General features: G+C 42.4%; 1 protein-coding gene across 1 annotated transcript in view; it reads right to left on the reverse strand.

Annotated features, from left to right (window-relative positions):
* Positions 1-1,079: 1,079 nt before the first annotated feature.
* The window catches only part of IKZF3 (IKAROS family zinc finger 3), an 87,823-nt gene continuing 65,723 nt past the window's right edge, over positions 1,080-23,179 (reverse strand). The window contains exons 8-9 of the mRNA XM_054511169.2: positions 18,873-18,989; positions 1,080-7,297 (exon numbers count right to left, since the gene is read on the reverse strand). Coding sequence (XP_054367144.1) covers positions 6,594-7,297; positions 18,873-18,989 — 821 coding nt within the window. The 3' untranslated portion in view covers positions 1,080-6,593. The remainder of the gene's footprint in view (positions 7,298-18,872; positions 18,990-23,179) is intronic.

Genomic DNA, 23,179 nt, shown 5'->3' on the forward strand with positions numbered 1-23,179 from the left:
AACGGAATTCCTCTCTCCCTGCCCTCAGTGCTGAGACAGCAAAACCTGCTGGAGGGCCTCCAGTCTGGCGCTGCAGGGAGGAGATGCTGCTGAGCGGAAAGCCAGATCACCTCCTAGACTCTTTACTGTCATGTTCTAAGAGAGAACAGAAGATACCAAGACAGGGAGAAAGCTGAATAATCTCTATGCCATTCTCCTAGGACTTTCTCCTCAGCACCTCAGGTTTGGGCCTCCAAGTATCTTAAGACTTCCTTTCTTTCTTTTTTTCTTTCTTTCTTTCTTTTCTTCAATATTTTATTTATTTGACAGAGAGAGACACAGCGAGAGAGGGAACACAAGCAGGGGGAGTGGGAGAGGGAGAAGCAGGGTCCCCGCTGGACAGGGAGTCCAACGAGGGGCTCAATCCCAGGACCCTGGGATCATGACCTGAGCCGAAGGTAGACACTTAATGACTGAGCCACCCAGGCCCCCCTCTTAAGACTATATTTAAATACAGCTGGGGCACCTGGCTTGCTCAGTCAGTAGAGCATGTGACTCTTGATCTTGGGGTTGTAAGTTTGAGCCCCATATTGGGTGTAGAGATTACTTAAAATCTTTAAAAAAAAAAGTAAAAAAGAAAAAAGGTAGTGTGGCTGAGTTTAGCGACTGCACTTGAATTTCCCAAATTCCCAAGAAACTTGGATGTTTCTGAGACCCCAGAGGTGACAAAGCCAGGACTTGCCTATCTTCTAGGAAGAACCCCTGCTGGGAGCAAGGGCAAAGCTATGCTTTGGAACTGGGAGACACCGCAGTATTGGTCCTGCCAAATCCAGTCCCCAGCTTCCTCGGGTCCCCTTAGTGAACTAAGGGCCAGTGGAACCAGAACCCTACTCTAGGGGTATGGGAGCCAGCAACAGGATGCCAATGGCAGGCTCAGCAAGGCATCAGAACAGATGCCTTATTTCGGTGATAATTTCATTTACCTTGGTACTTGGACTTTAAGAAGCAGCCAGAGGGGCTAAATTAAGAAAACAGTCCTAGAGGCAGAATTAAACCCTTCCATTTTCTGACAACGACAAATGACAGGCATGCACAATGACTAATTTTAAACACACCAGTATTTTTTTTTTTTTATTTTTCAGTGTAAAAATCAAACATGATAAAGAAACCTTGAAAATTATTAGCAGGATTTTTTTTTTTTTTTTTTTTTTATGTGACAGTGTACTCATGGTTCTGGCAAGGTTAGCATTGCTACATTTCAGAAGCTGACTTTCTTTAAACAGTCTTTACAAAGTCTTTACACATTAAGTGCTCCAAATGGTTGGACTCTGGGTAAAACTCAATAGGAGTTCAGAGGGAAGGTCACTGCTGGGCAGGGAGGGCATTTCTGAGAAACCCAGCTGAGAATGCTATGAGCACAGGCCGTGTCAAAACCACTCGGCAAGGGCTCCCTCCCTTCCGCCTGGGGGGAAGGTCACCCTGAGCCCCTGTGAACCCCCAAACCAGGTTCCCTTCTTCCCCTGTCATTCTGCAGACAAGGGTCATCCACAGACCACACGTGTGGTGGCTTTGGCAACCAGAAATTAAAAATAACCCATGGTTTTTCCAGTAGCCAAAATGATCCCTCACCAAAGCTCATAGACTGAGAACCTGAGCATGCAAAACCACAGTCTGGGTGAAGGGATGTCTGCTTTTCAAATGACCTGCTAATTCTTTGCAACCCACAGTAATTTGGTTTCTGTGAACCCACAGAAGCAGACCCATCCAAAAAGGGTTTTGTCTGCTAACCTGGAAAAGTCCTGGTATAAACGAGTCACTGGCAATGGGATAATTTTTAAGGCTGCCCCATTTTCCTAATATTTTAAAATGTTTGTTCTCAGTCTTTTTAGGAGAGGAAGAAGCAAAGCAACTTCAGAAGCTAGGCCCCACAGGCTTGTGAAGAGGTGGGTGACATTATGGGATGCTCTCCAGGCTTTCTAGAGTAGAGTCAACAGGGAGATGGACAGCAGATGGTCAAGAGACAAATGGACCATTTGAGGAGACTCTAAGTTACTCAGGGAGTTAATAATCGAGAACTCATGAGACAGGGAGGGAGCAAAGCCATTCCTACTTCCCTGGCTGCAATGCCATGAAGTGTCTTTAGCATGAGGTTCACTTATATTGGTTCTAATTGTCAGCATATTCTTTACTTTCACACATTAAAATAACATGAAGGAAACTGTGCTAGAGATCAGAGGCCTCCACTGGCTACTGAATTACTGAATCATGGTCCTATTATGGCCTTTGAATATCTCCATGTCTTTAAATCTACATACAATACATAGAGTGGAAAATTTGTAATCATCCACCCCGCCCCCCCAAGTAACATCATCCCATAGACAAAATTACATAAAACCTCGTAACATCCTCGGGAGGTAGATACTGTGTCCTTACATTTTTTAATCAAGACATTAACATTCCATTTTCAAATGACAGCTCAGTCAACATCAATGCATATGACAGTCCAGTCTTGTAATATTCAGAGGAAACTTGCATTCAACTTTTTCAAAGTGCAAAGACCTGTTTATCATGTTGACGGCATGGTGGGGTACACACTATCTACAACTTGGGTAAATGGAGCTACAGTCTTAGGTTCTGAGCTCACGCAAGTCGAAAGCCTACACTTCTCTTGCAGGCTCTTCTGAGTCCACGGTCCTCATTCGCAGAACAATTCAGTCCTTTCGCTTTAGAGAACAGAATCCTTTTCCTAGGGTGGCCTGGGTCTAGCCTTTGGTTTCAGGCCAAAATTGTCTTCTTTACAGGCACTTAAGTCCCAAATCCATTCTGTTTTTCTGAATTCTGCCTGAAGAGAAAGATTCGCTGATCTATACTGAGGGTAAAAAGAGCTCCCACTTCTTTAAAAGAGAAGACATATCATTGTGTATCTCTTATCTTCTTCTGCATAGCCTGATGGTATTTTCTAGGACAAGATTTTCCTCACTCCACTTTCTTTTCTTGAGCTCATAAATCTCAATTCCAAGTCTTTGTGAAAGAGCTTGGCTATCTCTGAGGATTCAAATCTTGAGTGGCCTCGAGTTTCCAAATCTCCACTAGAGACCAACAGACCAGTTCTCTGTGGGGTACACTTTAAAGTTAGGACTCTAAGCATTTAACATTTCCATTACGGTCTTACTGCCTGTGCTGGGATATGTATCAGCAGTACTGCTTTTTCCTTTAAAACATGCTAAATCTCACATTTAGCAGAGGGGAAAAAGCAGAGGAGGAGAATAAGAACAGTGATACAGAGACTACTTGGAAAAACCTTATGTTGGTGTGAGATTTGTTCATAACACAGTGCTTCAACTAAGCAACATTTTGTGCTTTTTTTCTTTGCAAAAGAAATCTGAGGTCACTTTATATCTGGGCCACTGTGAGTATGGGCCTAGCAAAATGTTAAGCGCTGCATTTAAAAGGTGAGAAATGTTGGCACTGACAAAGTCAGAAGCTGAGTCAGGAACGGCTCAGAATGGGTAGTAAGGCATAAGATTAGTTAGCTTCTCTGTGTCAAGGCAAGTATCTTTTAGGGAGAATGACTTAAGGAATCTAAAGGCTGGTGGATTTATCAATATCTTTTCTTCCCCTGGTGGTGGTGGTGAAGGGTAATAGGGGAGACACTTCTGTTTATTTCTCTGCCAGTAAGGAAATACCTGTGCAACAATTCAAGTGGGGTGATGAGGAACATCTGGAGAGCTAGTTCTCTTCCCTTTCCCCCTTAGCCCAATTCTGTCACCTTGGCTGCAAGGGAACTTTTCGTGCGGTTGGTTGTTCCCCCGGATTGTGGCCTCCTGGGTGTGTGGTGGGAAATGACGGACAGATCAGACCTACAAGGCGCATGGCAGAGGGACTCTGACTGAGAAAGGAAATGTGCTGTCTGAAGCTGCTGCAGGACCTCACTGTCCAACACGGTCGGATGTGAATTCTGACTCTGCCCCTCTCTCTTGGCGATTGTGCTAAGAGTCTCCTTCACCCTCTCCTCTTACCCCCAGCAAGGGGAAGGGGCATTTATTGGTATAAGGGGTGCCTACAGAAGGAAATGTTTACCAGTGTGGTGGCAACCACTACATACTACCTGGCTCAACTTTACAATTTACAAATGTGGAGTTTGCACATATAAATTTCCTCTGGACTTGGTGTGCCCCAATCTAGGCCCAGAACGCTACAGTGAAAGTAGCATTTGTGAGTGGTCATCCCACTTAGAAAACTGACCTCAGAAGAATGGAAATCATTCAGAAAATCTGTTAGTCACAGGGAAAATGAGGGTCATGTCTTCAAAAAAGTCCCCAGGTCAGTGGGATGGGCCTCTTTCACTATCTTAAGGTGCAAAAGTTGGCTTCTTCAGAAAGACTTTCCCACGAATCTGTTGGAAATGCTTGCTTTCCCCTGCTTTCTCTCCAACTAATTCTCGCTTCCAGATTCTCTTTCTTTTGTCCCCTCAAAGTCAACAAGATGTGTGGCATTTCAAGAGTATAATAAGCAGGTCCTCTGCCACAGTGGGTGTCAGTAACCTGGCGTAGCTTGGAGTCTAGGATTACGGAAATACAGCGAAATGTTGAAGACTGCACTGAAATACATCTAGTCTTTTAGCCGAAATCTCAAACATGTTGGGACTGTTACCATGGAATTTCACAAAATCTTTTTTCCTGAGACAGACGCCATGCTACAAGGAAGGATAAGCCATTTGTGCAGTCTGAGGTGGAACATTTTAATTACTGGCAGCACATAAATTAGTTGAGTTTGAGTCTAATGCCTAAGCCCTTTCGAAATACCAAGGCAGATACATAAAATGCGAATCTAACAGGAACTGGGGATTCTTGACTCTGGTAGAAATGTGCACAAAACTACTCTTAATTTGTAAATAGGTTCCACGAAGTTGTCCCTGGAAGCAGAATTTATTTTTGTTAACACCAGTTCTTAAAAAGGGGGGGAAAAAAAGGCTTTGGCAAAAGCAGCTGCAGGTGCCACCTTGTGTGTACACTTTGGGGCAAGATCAAAATACCTTCCTGTTTTTTTGTTCCTCCCCACCATCCTCTTCACATTCACGACTCAGTGGTTAAAGGAAAAACTTAACGCTACCATTTTCACACCAAAGAAATGTGAAACAGGTATTCATATATATATTCTCCTGCTTAATACCCATACATTAAAAGGCTTAAAAGATAACTGGGGTTACAGCATAATCACATAAATTTAAAGCTGGAAGGGACCTTAGAGAGTGTCTAAGCCCAACTCTTATTTTATGGTTGAAGAAACTCAGTTTTAAGAGTTTAGTGATGTGCCCAAAGTCATATAGCTAATTAGCAGCCAATATGGAATTCACAAACAGATTTTGGGACCCCCTACTGCAGTACTAATTTTACAATTATCCCTGCGCTTTTCCTTGATAGCATGTCTCTCATAATTAGCTACAAAGCTGCCCAATACATCTGCAGGACCAAGATCTGACTTTCAGGAATCTTCCTGGCCTACAGTAGCTCCACTTAAAATGGGGAGAAAAATCCACCCGGCTTGATCACAGAGAACCTGTCAGCAGAGGTGCGCCCCTCCTTACTTCTTCAGGAAGCGCCTGTGGGGAGGGGGAGAATAGTTCACGCTTTTTTGGATTGTTTGGCTGTTTTCTGTCAAAAAAAAAATCATCGGCAAGTTTGCTTTAGGCCTGTATACTAATGCTCCATGAAGGAGACCAAGAACTTTCAAGTAGCTCTCCCTGCCTCCTCCCGGCGTTAAACCATCTCCCCCTCAGAGTCCAGTTCTGCCAGTCTTGATCACAGGACATAGACGCCATAGCGGACAACTTTGTGGAGTTTCAATTATGGCCTATGTTTAAAACCATTAGTTCTTCTGGTATAGAATTCCTCCTATGATGATTGGTTTAACCCAAAGCAGCTTTTTAATTGATACGGGAGGGTAAAAGGGTAGAAGCAGAAGTATCATCAAATGACTTGATTTTTTTTTTTTCATTGTGTGGTAAGAAATGGGTCTGATGCTTGGAGACTGGAGTCTTCAGTAACTGATAACAGATACTTATTTTATGGCTGTTCTTTTCCTTCCTATTAGACTCTAATTTGGGATGAGGAGATTATATCCTAGACTTCCAGCCTGTGTTAAGTGCAGAAGGGTGTGGCTTCCCAGCGAGGTTAGCTGGTGAGCTCTTCTTCTTTGTGGAACTGGCATATGACCAAAAGGCTTTTCCACAGATGTATCTCAGAAAGAATGTCTCATGCAGCACAACTGGGGGACTCTTCTGACTGGCAACAAACCCCAAGGACCGCTTGTTCCATTGCTGCAAAAGATAATGACCAAAGACTTCACTGGCTTTTAAATATCATAAAAATTCAAGTCCCTGATGAGAAAACAAATGTTTCACAAAAATGATAACATGATATATCTGCAAACAATTTCTGAATGAAGACAGCGCTTCCCTGTTGCCCATGTGAACATGACCCTTTGGACACTAAAAATGGTATGGAGAGGAGTTTGGAACTGAGTTTGTTCGGAGAATAACTTGTTAGGTGGGGTGTCGGTTTTTACAAATGATGTCGAATGCTCGGACGTCAATCATCTCTGGGACCAGATGTTCACTTCAGCGTGGCTCTGTGCTCCCCTCTGGCTATGTGAGATGAGAACTCATACCGATCATGGCTTCGATACCCACACATGTTACACTCAAAAGGGTCACGAAAGCCGTGGCAACCCATGTGAATAGTGAACATCACATAATCCAGGAAGAGGACTCGACAGTGGTCACACCGATACACATCCATCACCTCCCCTTCTTTGTTGATCACTTTGATGGAGTCTCTTGGACAGATGGGTGGGGGCTTGAGGAGTTCATAAGAGCGGGGGACCTCCTTCAGAAGTGGCATCCCATTGCGGGCCCTAGGGGGGACCATGTGATTTTGCTGGTAGATGTGATTCTGGCGTTCTTCATGGTTGCTATCAGTGTCCGTGGAGTCATGGCCACTATTGTTGGGGGAGAGGCCTCTTTCAGAAGGCAGGCTCTTCTCTGGCAGGTGGATATTCTTCTTTTCTAGGTCCTGGGTGGCACCATTCGGCATCTCGGCACGGGTGAGGGCTATGGGATACATGCTGCTGATAACTGGAACCATCTCTGAGGTGGGAGCAGGTGGGGTCTGGACCAAGGGGCGCAGGGCTTCGGCACCAAGATAGCTGATGGCATTATTGATGGCTTGGTCCATCATCCGAGTCTGTATTATCTCACTCTCTTTCTCGTACATATAGCTGGGATTATAGTTGACGTCAAAGCAGTGGCGCTTCTCACCTAGAACAAGTGAAAGAAACAATTACAAGAGGAAGAACACAAAGGCAGAGTTTATAAAATGATTTTCCAGAGTCCTTGAAAAGGGAGGAAAGACATGCGGCCTGCTTAAGAACACCCAGCCCAGGCAGGATGGTTCCATTTGGTGCTGGGGACAGTCTCAAGGGACAGTGGCTGACAGCACACATTTGGACAGTCAAAATAAATTTAGCCAGCAGGCAAAAGGGAGAGTCAGAGACGTCAATGAGTTGAAGCTACAACGTGAGCTGTTTCCACTGCTCATGTCAGAGGGGAGTGCTGGAGAAAAGGAGAGAAAAAGAAGCGAGAGGACCCCAGGGCAGGGTTCGCAGGGAGCCAGGAAGCTACCACTGTGCAGGAGCGTGGCCACCTCTACACTTCGACTGTCCATGGACTCTCAACACCCAATCAATTCCCAAACTGTTATTTTGCTTGTTATTCTCTGCTTGTAATACAAGGGAGCTCGGGGGACAGAAGTGCTGCAAGAAGTGGGGACTCTCAGCAACTGGCCTCTGCAACTTTTTAAATAGCCACAGAGGCAGAAAAAATAGCCCCCAAACCTCCAACTTACCACTCCTCAAACACATTGTCACCAGACTGAGATTTAAGTAAAAGAACTGCAAATGTAGAAAGTCTTAGAAAAGCTTTCTTGAAAGATCATGGTCTTTGTCCCTTTCATAAAGTATATTATTCTTTTGCTTGAAAAAATTGCATCATTGATACACATGTGATCATTAGGACCCATCCCGCATTTAACTGAAAAATTTACTTGTGGTCACCCTCTCCTACTGCTCATGTCAAACTGCTGAGAAATTCTGAAAACAGAGTTTAGCCACCTTTGGGGCGTGTGGGTGTTGTGTGTTAGAAAACAGAGGCTCTCTGGCCACAGGGAAGGCAGGAGCAGGGTCTGCAGTGATAGCAGATGTGCTCGGTGGTGAGTGGCTGGTAGAAGGAAGAGAAAGCAGGGAGGATGTGTCAAGTACTGAAAGTGAGGCTAAGGTATCGCTGATGATTTTTCATTCTGTAGACACTAGATTCTGGAGAGATTTGCTGAACCATATCCTCTCTTCTGTAACACTCCCTAGGCATGTTATGGTTCCAAAACCTGTCACTGCCATACAGTAAAGTGTCCGATAATGAAAGAACACAAGAAAACAAAAGAATTGGAAGAACCAGTTCCTGTTCTTGAGGTGTCTCCAACCTAGTGGGAGAGAAACGAGACCTGTATCCATGGAATTGGAAAAAAATAAATGTTAGAAGTTGTGAAAGGGCTGCCCTGCTCTGTGGAGGCCTTTGATTTTATTTTATTTTTAAAGATTTTATTTATTTTGAGAGAGGGACAACGTGCGTGCATGCAAGCGGGGAGGGGGCAGAGGGAGAGAAAGAATCTCAAGCAGACTCCTCGCTGAGTGCAGAGACTGACAAGGGGCTCATCTCATGACCCTGAGATCATGACCTGAGCTGAAATTAAGAGTTGGAAACCTCAACCAACTGAGCCACCCAGGAGAGACCCTGATGTTATTCTAAATGCCACATTTGAGGCACTTAAGCAAGGGAGTAACATGTCTTCTGTAAAAAGAATTATAAGGCAAAGGTAAGGCAGTTTGCTGCGAACTGTATATTTAGGTGTTTTTTTGTTTGTTTTTGTTCTTTAGATTTTATGACAGAGAGAGAGAGAGCACAAGCACGGGGAAGCGGCAGGCAGAGGAAGAGGGAGAAGCAGGCTCCACCCTCAGCAGGGAGCCTGTCATGGGGTTCGATCCCAGGACCCTGGGATCGTGACCTGAGCTGAAGGCAGATGCCCAACCATCTGAGCCACCCAGGCATCCCTGTATATTTAAGTGTTAAGGAAATGCAAAAAATTCAGGAGTACCTGGGGCAGGGAAAGCATTCGTAGAAAACAGATTTTGAGAAGGGTCTTGATGTACTGGTACAACTTAGATTTTCAGAGAGGTCGACAAGACATCCTAATTGAGGGAGGAGCATGACTGAAGGCAGAGAAGTGGGACTACGTGGGACAGGAGCAGGGAAGAGTAAGAGAGTCTGGCTGTAGCTGTATCAGGGAGTAGGAAATACAGAATTTTCAACCTTCACTTATTCCTTCACATTCTGCAATACTGACACCTCAGGGTAGTGTGGTGGTTGAGTGCATGGGTTCTTGGATCAGATGGCCTGGCTCTGACGCTGGCTCATCAGTTACTCGTTGCATGACCTTAGGCAAGTTATTTGACATGTCTGTGGCTCCGTGTCCTCATGTGTAATGGGATAATAACTGCATCTACCTCCCAGGGTCACTGGGAAGTGCTTGGAACAATGCCTGGTACATAGAAAGCACCTGGTAAATGTTAGGGTGTTTTGTTTTGTTGGAATCAGTTCACATTTTCTTTCTTTTTTTTTTTTTGCTAAAATGAATTTGCGCTTTTTTTTTTTTTTTAAGATTTTTTATTTATTTTTGAGAGAGAGAGCATGTGTGAGCACATGAGTGGGGGTGGGGGGTGGGGGAGCGGCAGAGGGAGAAGCAGACTTCCCACTGAGCAGGGAGCCTGATGCTGGACTTGATCCCAGGACCCTGAGATCATGACCTGAGCTGAAGGCAGACGTTTAACCAATTGAGCCACCCAGGCGCCCATGAATTTGCTTCTTAAGTAAACTTTCTATCACTAACATAAACAGAAAGCTAGACTCACCACAAATAGAAGGTAACTATGAAAACTAAAGACAAGGAAACAGAACGATTTATTTAAGTTTTGATCAGATACTGTGACTACCTGGACACAAGATCCCCTTTCTTTGTTAAAAACAGAGATTACTGGGGTGCCTGGGTGGCTCAGTCATTAAGTGTCTGCCTTCGGCTCAGGTCATGGTCCCGGGGTCCTGGAATCGAGCCCCACGTTGGGTTCCCTGCTCGACAGGAGGCCTGCTTCTCCCTCCCCCACTCCCCCTGCTTATGTTCCCTCTCTCGCTGTGTCTCTCTCTGTCAAATAAATAAATAAAATCTTAAAAAAAACAAAAACAAAACCAAACAGAGATTACCAAGTGTGAGATTAATGTGGAAGAAAACTAACATCCAAATTAAGTCTAAGTGTTTTTCCTTGGTATAATCAGGAAGATTGAGAGAGAACTAAAAAACGAAATAATTTTCTTGCCCTGTGGGTTTCCTGGCATTTTGCATCCCAGATCTGGGGAGATATTGAAAAAAGTTAACACGCGGTAGAACCAAAAGATGGCATTCTGAATGACCAACCATAAGATTTAGATTTGAATGAAGAGCAAACCGCTTCATGCCCTTGAGCAAGGGAGGCTTGTGTCAAAATGTAATTTTCAGAATATTAATGGAACAGCAAAGTGTAAGACCAGAACAGTGAGGAATTGAAGCCAGAAAGACCAGCTAGAAGAGCTAATTGAATAAGATGGATTTGTCCTGCATCCACACTACCTTAAGGCCAATCTGACAGTTTCTAGACAAACACCTGAGAGAAAAAATCTGCAAAGAAAAACACCCTGCCTTGGCAACTCAGTCAAAAGCAACAGAAAAGTAGACCTTTGCCAAAGTCATCAGTGGTTCTTATTTTCAACTTCCAGATTGGATATATCTTTGATAGCTGTTTGAAAGAGTGAGGCTGAGAACATGAAAGCCAGCTAAGGTCACAAATATTCACTCCCCTGAAAGTGACATAGAAATGATGAACTTTGGTTTCTTGGCCTTTTCGAGGTCATTGATGATTTTCCAGTGTGGCTGGCTGTACTCCACTGCTCAAATACCAGGGGTCCCTGAGAATCTTTTTATCTTTTCATCTAACAGAGGTTCCAGAAGGTTTCCGGGGTGGGGCAGGCACATCACAAACTGCTTTTATCCTTTCTCCCAAGAGTTTGCTTTACTGAACTAGGCCTACAGTTTCACAGTCTCTACCACCTGCAGCACATGTCAGAAGACAGCTGAGTGCTAACGTTGTAAGAGGCAAAACAGTAAGAGGAAAATACAGCCCTGGATGAGTGGAAATATGTGACTGAGTTCTGTGGTTAAGGCAGACCATTGTTCACTGTGAAGACAGGAGAGCCTCAGATCTTCACGTGCATGCAACCTGCAATCATCAGATCCCCTCATCTCTGAGTTACGGTAACTTCAGTAGTGCAGATGATTATCAGTCACCTGTAGACATGATGACTCAATGTGTATGAAACCCAGAAGGGGTAAGCTACAGTAATTGAAAAGCCAAGAGCTCACGTTTCTTTAGTAACACACTCATAAAAAAGGTTAGTCAAACCACAAGAGTGTAACTTCTCCCAAACCTGCACGGAGCCTCTAGTCCAGCTTGTAGTCAGAATCATACCACACCTTTGAATGATTAATGATAGCAGCTTCAGGCTGAATTAGAGGCTTCCTTCTGATGAAAGTACAATTGGCAACAGCAAGTCCTGAGTTTAGGAACCAGGACCATTCCTTACCTGTGCTTTTTTTTTTTTTAAAGGGCTCAATCCCTACTATCTAGGCTTTGGTAACTCTAAACTGAGCAACTGGCTGACCCGAGTTGCTGCAATGTGCCGAGGGTGTATGGTTGTTGGCTTCCAAGTGCCAACCTGAAAGGACAGAATCACCGCCTAGAGCTAAAAGGGACCTTAACTGAGCACATGGATTCAGACCTCTGCCTTTGGGGCCGAGCGACAAGATCCACCACCCTGATCTCTTTACCTCTGGTTTTTATACTTCACATTACCTAGCACTGTGCCTTATATATAACACTAACAAGAATAGCTACTATTTACTGAGCCTTTACTATATATCCAGTGCTGTCCTAGGTACTTTTTGCATATTCTCTCATTTGCCTAAGATGAATTAGCCTCTCTTAGTCCGGTAAGAACCTAACCTACAAACAGGTTAACTTGCCAAGGTCACTTAGTTAGTTAATGGAGAACTAGGATGCAGTCTAAGGGCCCATATATATCTGCCTGTGTCTGAGCACTTTTTTCAAGATTTTATTTTTTATTTTATTTTTTTGGAGAGGGAAGGGAGAGGGGCACAAGGAGAGGGAGAGAGAAGATCTTAAGCATGCTCCATGCCCAGTGTGGAGCCTGACGTGGGGCTCCATCTCACAACTCTGAGATCATGACTTGAGCTGAAATCAAGAGTCAGATGCTTAACTGACTGAGCCACCCAGGTGCCCCTGTGTTTGAGCTTTAATTGCTGTCTCCTGGCTGCTACCTTGTCCATGGCTGCACAATCCCACCACTGGCAGTGATTTCAGATTCTCTGCTGGCGTGGTCCCCATAAGCAGTGGACAAGCAACTGTGCTTTGTTCCAAATGGACTAGCACCGTGCATCAAGAAGTATCTATGATGCATGGAGTTGTGGTGTTTGTAAGTTCTTAACAGAGTGCCTGGCATTTGTAAGCACTCAATAAATGGTAGATCTTTATTATTATTATTATTAGCCTCACACCATGTTAGGTGCCCTGAGGAGTACAAACATAATTGCAATCCAATAGGAGATGCAGCATTTACACTACACAGCATTACACTGCATTACACTGCATTTGTAATTTCATTACAAATTGTTACCCCTAATACCATGTGGTGGAACAAAGTACAGAGTAGTCAAGAAAGTGAAGAGAGAAAAATACGGACAGCTTCTCAAATATGCCACGTAATGTGGGACAAATATTAACTTATTTTTTAAAGTCTCCTTGTAATCTGAGGTGGTGGCAGTGATGGTGGTGGAGACAGTTCTGTATATCACAAAAAACTGTCTATTAAACTCACCTTGAGTACAGGGGGAGAACAGAGCAGAGAGAGAACTCAGGAGACTATGAGAATGTAGACCATGCGTACATTTTTTTAAAAAAGATTTATTTATTGGGGCGCCTGGGTGACTCAGTTGGTTAAGGGTCTGCTTTTGGCTCAGGTCATGATCTCAGGGTCCTGGGATCGAGCTCCATGTCGGGCTCCCTGCTCAGAGCAGGGAGCCTGCTCCTCCCTCTCCCTCTGCCCCTCCCCCTGCTCTCTCTCTTAAAATAAATTAAAAAAAATCTTTAAAAAAATAAAAAAATAAAGGTTTATTCATTTGTTTTAGAGAGAGAGAAAAAGAGCAGGGAGGAGGGGCAGAGGGAGAAGGAGAGAGAGTCCCAAGCAGATTCCTCACTGAGCATGGAGCCCCATGCAGGGCTGGATCCCACGACCCAAGATCACCACCCAAGCTGAAACCAAGAGTTGGATGCCTAACAGGCATCCCAACCACGTGTACTTTAAAGGGCAGATGTGAGGGAGGGCATTCCAGACAGCATGGGCAGAACCATTATATACAAGAGGGAAAGTACACATAGAAGTGGGAGTAGTTCACTGTGGCTGAATTAAAAGATTAGTTGGCTGAAATGATAAAATTAGAAAAGGTAACTTGGAGACAGATTGTGCAAGACTCAGAACACCTGGATAGTCAGATTTTATTCCAATGGGAAGCCACTGAAAGGTTTTTTTGAAGGGGATGGGAATGATTTGAACTTTAGAAATATAACACATTTCCACTATTACAGGCATCATGAGGGGTGATGGGAAATATTCAGGTTTTCTTTTTAAGTTTCTTCAAGTCACTGAAATGTATTTGCTGGCTACCTTCATACCATATCCCATGTCTATTATCACTTACTCTTCCTGCAAACACATGCCCAAAAAAAGGAGTGGGGGGCCAGGCAAGGAGAGTAGATGGAATATCTGTGAGGTAATGGCTCTGATCTCAAGCTAAATGAGACTAAAGTGACTAACATTTCTTCCAGGAGGAGGAAAGTAGAAGGGAGCCACAGAATAGGCAAGAAGGGGAGCAAACACAGAGAGAGCCGTGGGGTGGGGGGTGAGGAAAACTGAGCTGGGGACCATTTTTTGTTGCTGCAGAAGACTTGTTATTTGGATGTCATCGGTCCTGATGGAGTCACCAGGGGAAGACTTCTTTTCTCAAGAAAACACACCCTGGGTGGGGAATGACTGTCCTTCTTCAGGGGCTTTTTCTTCCACCAGCTTTCACTGACTATACTCCTCCATGTCCAGAGCCCCGGTATAGCACACATGACACACTATGCTTTGGGTGACCTCCCAGGGTAGGAAGGCCCTGGACTGCAGCACATTATAGGCCTCGGTCCTGGCTCTGCTCCGTCACCCACTAGCTGCATCTCTCCATCTCTCCAATCCTCCCTCCTTCCCTGGGGAATGAACTTTGCTGGGTGTTCCTGATATCCCGTCAAGCTCTTAAAATGCTATGATTCTGCAATACTTATAGGATTATAGATTTCAGCTCCTTGGGAAGGGGTGGGAGAAGATACTTTTTGCTGTTAGAAACGGGTATTCAAACTGCTTCCTGTCGCTCTGTTAACCAAAGCAGACGATTTCTCATTAGTTACTTCACAGGGAGAATCGATGGTGTTTGTTGAAGTGTCAAAACCTCACTAACATGTTTACCGCGGGTGAGTGAGATCTTTTTTCATGTTGTTTTCAACATGAAAACTTCCTTTAATAAAATAATACATAAAATTAAAAATAATAAGGAGATGCTATGGTAACCACTTCGGTCAGAATAACACATCTGTTTTTGGAGAAGGAATGAAAATCAAAAAGAAATATGCAGAAATGTAGTCATTTTCCTCCTCCCTCCAGGATAGAAATCTGGCCTCTATTTTGAGCCAAGTATTTGAAGATGGCCTAGTTAGAAGTCTAGTCAAACAAGTTTATAACAGGAGAATAAGATGCAGAGAAAGGAGAACTCTTAAAAGGGTTAGGTGCTAAAAGTGAGGTATCCTAGGGTGCCTGGGTGGCTCAATCATTAAGCGTCTGCCTTCAGCTCAGTTCGTGATCCCAGGGCTCCCTGCTCAGTGGGAAGCCTGCTTCTCCCTCTCCCACTCCCCTGCTTGTGTTCCCTCTCTTGCTGTCTCTCTCTGTCAAATAAATAAACAAAATTTTAAAAAATAAATAAAAAATAGAAGTGAGCCATTGTGTCCTTCGAAAAGAGAAATGAAGAATTATTTTGATGATGTAAAGACGCTGATTTCTAATGACTGCATGTCAATTTATGTCTTAAATACAGAGAATTTGAAACAAAATTTCTTGGAGAATTAGGAAAGAAATGATTTTATTTTTCTTCTATGGAAGCAATTTAATTTTACTCTTACTCTTCAATAGAGGCAAGTTTTTGCGTTTCTAAATGCACTTAGACTTAACCCAATCTGTCCCTCTTCCTCAGTTCATTTCTAATGTGTGAAAAATGATACCTACTGGTAATTCTCTTTGGCCTGCTGGGAAAGTAACAGGCTGACCTGATGGTATAATTTCACCTTTACCCTCATAGTTCAAGAGGTCAGGGAAGCCAAGGTTGGTCTGAGTGCTGTGCAACTTGTCAGCAAGGATTAAAGGGAGTGACTCATTCTTCCTTCACACTTTACCCTTTGCCATTTCCCTGGCAGCTGAATCTTTTCAGAAAACGGCACCGTGGAGAGGAAATATAGGAGACAGAAGAGAAGAGGAGGGAAAACATTAGCCCCGTATGTTTTGCAGCACTTCATCCCATACCCTGCAGTGTCAAAATGTTCCTTTTCTCTCCCCAATATTACTGTTTTCTATCAGAAAGGTTGATTCCATTAAATGACTCAAGGGGTTTCCTTTATTTGAAAACGATCTCTTAAAGGAGGGTTCAGGATATAAGCTAATGCTAGAAGATTAGAACAGGGTTCAGGAACAAGAACATCATGGATATGACAGGAGTGCTGTCCCCATTTCCTGACGGGAATGAATGGATGGGTGAAAGAGCAAATGAACAAGTAGTAATGCCTTCAGTAAAATAGATGAATGTTGGGCTTAATGCAGCTGTTTTATAGATTCTCAGATTTAACCACACCTTCTTAAAAAAAAAAAACAACTAAAATATATGACATGGTTCATAACATAAACACCTTGTCTGTATAACCTTGAGAAAACAGTTACCTGAATCTACACATATAGCTTACAAACACTAAATGGTATTCATAATTGCAGCCTTTGCTAATTCATCTTGCAGACTTGTAGAATGATAAAGCTGGGAGGGACCTTCCCGATCACCTCATCACCAATTCAGTCTCCTCATTTCACAGATGAGTAAACAGAGGCCCAGAAAGGTTATGTGATTTGTCTAAACACACACGGTTAAGAAATGACTGAGCTAGAATCGGAACCTGGGTCATTCGGCTTCAAATCCAGTGTTCTTCCTACTGCGCTATACCACAATTTACCAAACAAAATTTCCCCCAGTTATTCAGGGCCCTGAAGCCCTGAAGTTGCTACCTCAGCTTAAATCAAGAGCTAACTCTACTGGGTTTCCTGATTCCAAATAGAGAGAACATGATGGTTCAGAAGATAAGAGAAATCAGCACCTATAAGCATCTCTCCTGAGTCCGGAAATGAAGGAGTAAAAATCCTTTGGTTACAAGGGTAACAAATGGAACAGATCCCTGATGCAACAAGCAGAATGGCATGGGCTTGGACATAGGAAATGTATTTTTTTAAACCCATGAAAATACCAAAGCAACTTTTATTATATTAAGTAGGGTTTTAGTTCAACTATAGGTTAGGACAGCTGCACCTGGGTGGCTCAGTCGGTTAACCATCTGCCTTTGGCTCAGGTCATGATCTCAGGGTCCTGGGATGGAGCCCCACATCTCCCTCTCCCTCTCTCTCTGTCAAATAAATGGATAAATTAAAAAAAAACCAAAAAAACAACTATAGGTGTAGGACAGCTACAAGGACCAAGCATCTTCTCTCATATGTTATTTCTCTTAGACCAAAGCACCTTTATCATAATTGGATTGAAATTGAGTCACTTTACATTTTTTTTCTTGCCCATTTCTCCCCATGTCCCTCTCCACATCAAGTACAGCCATTTCTAGAGTCCTAACTTTCCCCAAATCAAATTACAAAGTAAATTACATTCATAGAATAAAAACCTCTACTTTGCTTTGTTCTGACTCCAGTCAGAACTTCTTCACAGAAGTGAAAATCAACTGATATATGAGCAATGTCTTAAGATCATGTCTTGGAATCACAATTGATCCACTTGATCCATTGCTCCTAAGCCCCACATGGAGGTCACTACGTGCCCCCTGACACTTCTCAGGAAGGAGAGGGAAGATGGTAATGGGTGGGGGGGTGGGAGGGGTGTGTCTCTCTAAACTGAAATGCACCAACTTTATTTAGTCTGACACAATTCTTCTTTTTTTTTTTTTTAAAGATTTTATTTATTTGACAGAGAGAGACACAGCGAGAGAGGGAACACAAGCAAGGGGAGTGGGGTGAGGGAGAAACAGACTCCCAGCTAAGCAGGGAGCCTGATGTGGGGCTCTATCCCAGGACCCTGGGATCATGACCTGAGCCGAAGGCAGACACTTAACGACTGAGCCACACAGGCACCCCAGTCTGACACAATTCTTTAAGTGATTAAAAGGATACAAAAATTTTCCAGCTAAACAAAATAAAATAAATAAGGCATAAGCACTTAAATAAGCATAAAGACCAACATAGGTAATTTTGAAATATATGAGTTCTTTCAATATGTCTCTATAATTCACATAAAATATCTGCCTGTATAAAAATTATCTAGACCAGAATAAAATTTAACCAGATTTAAAAACCAGGCAGGTACTTAATATCTGTAAAAGCTATTGAAAAGAATTAAGCACAAACGGACTGTAATAAGACATCAATAGCACCAAGGAGCTTTGGAAAAACAGATTGATAGGTTTCTAATATTCTACTGGTGTTGAGGGAGGTCTATTTTCGTGTGATAACTATTTTTGTTCAATATCACCAAATTTCAATTTATAGCAAAACTAATACATTCAATTCAGCTGCCCCCTTCACAAATACAAATCTATTTTAAATATCATGGTCACATTTATGTAAACATCTGGGAGAGTTGGACAAAACATCTCTGTCGTTCAGCAGCCCCAACACTTTAAAGAATAGGATTCTTTCTTAGCCATCTCATTCTGTTGCATTGTTTGACAACGTGAAAACCAGTAGCATAAAAATTAACTCCAGTAAGACAAATGATTGAATCCAGCTTTGTTATTTAAATCTATGTTTCCCCAACTTTCTCTCAAAGCCAATCCTCAATTAAATTCAAGAAAGTATGGCAATAAGTTTTAGAGCATGAAAAAAGTTGGGGCATGATTACGGAACCAACTTGTAAAATACAATTACAAAAGGTTACAAAAATGCTATCTCAAACATCTTACTGGTGTCAATTGCATAAACTCTCTCATGCAACATATGTCATTCAGAATAAAGAGGAAGGAACAACATTTTTAACACCAACTCCATTTAGGAAATTGGATATCAAATACTCCCATCTTCAGGAGTTAGGATTATTCACTTAAAATATTTTATTCTATTTGCCTTAGTTATCAAAATGAAGCACAAAGAATAAAAGTGTACAATGGAAAACCAATTACCTTATTTTAACAGAAATTAAGGGCCTGTGTAATATATAAGCATCCTATGTTATCTCATTTAAACTATCTACTAACAACAGCAGGAAAAAGGGTCGTAATCTTACCAATGAATTTCTGAGGCATTGAGCTTTTTCGTTTTGCCACATTGCTTGCTAATCTGTCCAGAACGAGAGCTCTTTCACTTCCCATCTCTGCTTTGATGTGTCTTGCCTCCGCACTTGCTGGTTTGGAAAAATGTAAAAAGAAGAGGGAAAAGAACACAGTGGTAAATGATGGAGAAAAAGCAAATAAAAAAAAAAGAAAAAGGAAATAAACTGGAAGGGAAAGTGTTAGAGGTCTGATGCACACTCTGTTGTTACCTGTTATTACTGCTCAGATTCTTGCTTGGGGTACCTGCTGTGGTCAGCGAAGCCAGCAGCAGGGCACGTTCAAATCTTGCAGTCTTTTGCTGAGATGGGAAAGCCCGACCCATCCCCAACCAGTATCTTCATTAGCAAGAGGAAGTATTAAATAAACAGCCTGGACGTGGTTGGTTGCAAAAAGATAGATAGATGGAGATCTTCTAACCCCCGATCAGCCTTCTTTCTGATTCTGAGTAACTGTGTGTGACACCTGCAGACTGATATAATTCTTCTTAACAACTTAAAAAAAAAAAGTATGGTGCCCCAGATTTACTGCTCTGTTTATGTTAATAGCACTTTTGAAAATAGATACTTACCCAGACAGCAAGAAATCTACTCAGTGATTTGTGTATTGAAATTCTGAGTGGTTTTTTTCTTTTCTTTTCTTTTTTTCCAGCATCTTCCTTTCAGTTCCTATCTTTTAAATTCTGTTTCTCTGGGCTCTGCATTATCTGTTTCATATGCTCCTCACATTTCAAAATTGTCTCAGCTAAAATTTCCCTGAGCAACACTTCTGTCTTGAAATTAAAGAGCAATTTGTATAATGCATCTTTATTATATTTCTAATGAACAATGTGAATAAAAACTGCCTAACAATATGGTCTAGTTGTTAATCCACAAATAGACCTTTAAGTGGTTTAGGCCTGTGGTTCTCAGACGTGCCTGAACATTAGAATCAATCTCTCTGCAGAGAATGTAAGAAACACCTATGCCCAGGTTCTCCTTCAGATCCTGAAATCAGGATCTCTGGTGTAGGCATCTAGGCAACAGTATTTTTAAAGCTCTCCAGATGATTTTAAAATGCAGCCAGAATTGGAAATCATTAGAATATATAAATAGTACTAACATCTAGTCAACTAAATAGTACACTAGAATAAATAGAGTATAATTTACCCTGGTACAGCAGGCAGTAGTCAATAAGAGTCCCAAGCCTAAAGTTCAAAGAGATACCAGCTGCTTATCTAAATATAAGGCTTTAAACTTGAGCACATGATGCTAGCCCAAGCTACAGATCAGCAAACTTTTCTGTTAAGGGCCAGATAGTAAATATTTTAAACTTTGTGGGACACATATAGTCTTCTGTTCCATATTCTTTGGTTTTCCCCCTAACCCACTACCCTTTAAAAATGTAAAAACCTCTTTACACAGTCTGCTGGCTACATTTGGCCCAAGGGTCACAGTTTGCTCACTCCTGTCCTACACATTCATATCGTGTTACTACAAACATTTCTCTCTGTTTTATCATAAACATTTCAGCAAGTCCAAACTAAAATGATGTATCCATACATTTCTAACATCTCTAAGGAAGAAGAATTGAAATTAGCTTAAGAGACTAGAGTAAAAAGCAAATGATGGTTGCAGAACAGATTCCCCCCCCCCAAATATATGCAGAGATTTAGGGAAGGTCAGTGCTTATTCTGTAGTTGAAGAGTTTGCTGTGTGAAGAGATTCTAATATACAGAACTAATGTCACAAATTCCATGGTCCTCTCAGACATTCAGTACCACAAACTGACATGCCCAGAGAGAAAAAAAACTGGCCACCTCTGCAAGTAAACAAGAGAAAACCTCCAGGGCAAAACTGTCAAGTAAGAAAACTGTCAGCGCAAGAAAACTAGAGCCAAATTAGAAAAAGAGAATTCAAAATATTAAATATGTTTCATTTTATTATTAGCATGTTTTTGTTTGTGTTGCCAGTCATTGTACAGTAAATTATAAAGCTCAAGGTTTTTAAAATTCGGGAATAAAATGAAATCTGGCTCCAAAAAGGATTAAGAGGATGATGACCATATTTACTAGACTTGGGAGTTTCTTGTCAAACTTAATTATATGCTCCAAAGAAGTAAGTCCCAGCCTCCAGTTTCAGTTATTAACAATACTATTTGTGTAAACGAGAACAAGAAAGGTCAGAACAGGGGGCCTGGGCAGCTTTGGGGCTGGCGGTAAAGCACTATCACTTTGGCTGACCGGCTGTTGCAAATAATGGGCACTTTAGCGACAGGACACTTCGCTATTGAGTGAAGTGGGTCAAATTCTGTCCAGCACAGGGATAGGTTTAAATGACCAAACAGGAAACTATTATATATATTATTTCCTTTCACACAAACCACCACCAGATGTGGCACTACCGAGAGCCCCAAGAGCAGAGAGATGAAAGACAAAGGCCTGGGATTTGAAATCAGTTCCTGAGGCTGTTACAAGGAGGCTTTTTCTTAGAATCATCTGAGAGGCAGTTAAGTGGTGCTTTGACTGGGAACAGTCATTCTGGTTTGAGCAATTTTGAGAGGATTAAATCCAGGTAACCCCCGCCCACCCCCAGTCCCTCCCCCTCAACCCTGTATTATTATCAGAAAGATTTACAGGGAAATGAGAATGAAAAACAGTCCTGTGGGAATTTTTAAGTCCATCCCCATTTTACCACTATTCATATTGGTGTCTTCAGTCACTCCTCTAATGGGTCAATCATCCCCCAGAGATCTGTCCCTTCAGCCCCAGGACTCACCCCAAGCATTATGTCACCAGCCTACTTTTCCTGTTCAGCTCTCCACAGTCACTGTCTACATTTTACCAAGTCACTATCAATTACCACTAGCAGCTTTCTGAGGACACATACTCAATATCCTCTATATTCAGGAGGATGCTAGAGCGGGGATACATGACCTAAATAACGTATTGAGGGCATGTCACTAAATGGCAACTTTCCGAGATAACATCACCTTTTATCCCTGGTTACTCACCAAGCTCGTCTTGACAGTCATTTCTAGATAAATCTTACTCTGTAAAACAGTGGCCAAATGCCTGACATTTAAAAAGATAACATTCTGAAGTGTTTGGATGGACAGATAATTGGGGGCATGGGTGGAGACTTTCCCATCTCCACAACTCTGGTTAGAGCCAACAAAATCCTCCGAGGCAAAGTGAGAGGGCTACCCCCACCCCACCCCTGTCCCTGGTTTGTTCACTCAAAAGTGACAACTCCAAGATCCCATCTGTCATTAGACATATAAACACACTGTAGAGATTAAGTTCATCTTTACCAAGTTAACCGTTTTCTAATTGGCAAGTTAGGCAAAGGCTCCAGCTTCAACAGAATGTGCTGTACTCTTTTTTCCCCAAACTGCTGGTCTTCTGCCTTGCAGTGGTTGGACAGCTTGCTGTGTAATACCATTACATGGGCACGCTTTAAAACACAAGGAAATGCTCTGGAGTTAGAGGGTCTCTTGGGATTACAAGTTTAGGCGGTACTCTGAAAAGCAAACAAAGAGGACCACTGCCTTTTGGTCCTCTGCTTCAACTTGAAGACCCAACTGTCTATTTATATAGTCTAGACTTGTTATCTTGCCACATCATGTCTCAAAAATGTAAGTGGAGGGAAACCAGTTTGGCAAGATAGTAAGGGGACAAGATAATGGGTTTAAATGATGAAATAGGAAATCCGTTCCTGGGTGGTGTTTAGCAGTTTTAATGTTGCAAGGGGTGGGTGTGGGGAATACGGGATAGTGGCAAAGAGCAACTTACACACTTGGTTCGTAAGTGAGCCTAGGAGGAGGGCTGTAATTCTGGATCAATTCCCCTTCACGTCACTTGCCTACTACATAGTGGGCGTACCAATTTTCATTAGCAAAATGATTTTAAAGATACGTTGAAGATATAAATAATAAAACTAATATGAAGTCATAATTACAGAACAGGTTTCTATCTTTCATCTCCACACAAGTCTTAATTGTCTGGTTTTCAGTTAACTATTTCCATGATGCAATTCCTATCTCAAAGTGACTGCAGATTTAACCATGTAATTGGTTGTGTTTTTGTGTTTGTTCAGAATCTTTCATTTGATCTTGAAGTGTTAAATGGAGCTCAACAGGAGGCATTGCTTCCTGTCTCTTCGCTGGTGTGGTCAGTCGGTAGCTAATGGACAGTGGAACAAAGGGGTGTTATTGTCTAACAAAAGACTGCTATCAAAGACTGAGGCAGGTTCTAACAAAAAAGTTACATAAAACTGTTGCCTTT

The sequence above is a fragment of the Mirounga angustirostris genome, unplaced genomic scaffold (genome assembly GCF_029215605.1).
Source record: "Mirounga angustirostris isolate CCGP_5_RB_7025 unplaced genomic scaffold, mMirAng1.0.hap1 SCAF_17, whole genome shotgun sequence".
In the NCBI taxonomy this organism is placed as follows: domain Eukaryota; kingdom Metazoa; phylum Chordata; class Mammalia; order Carnivora; family Phocidae; genus Mirounga; species Mirounga angustirostris.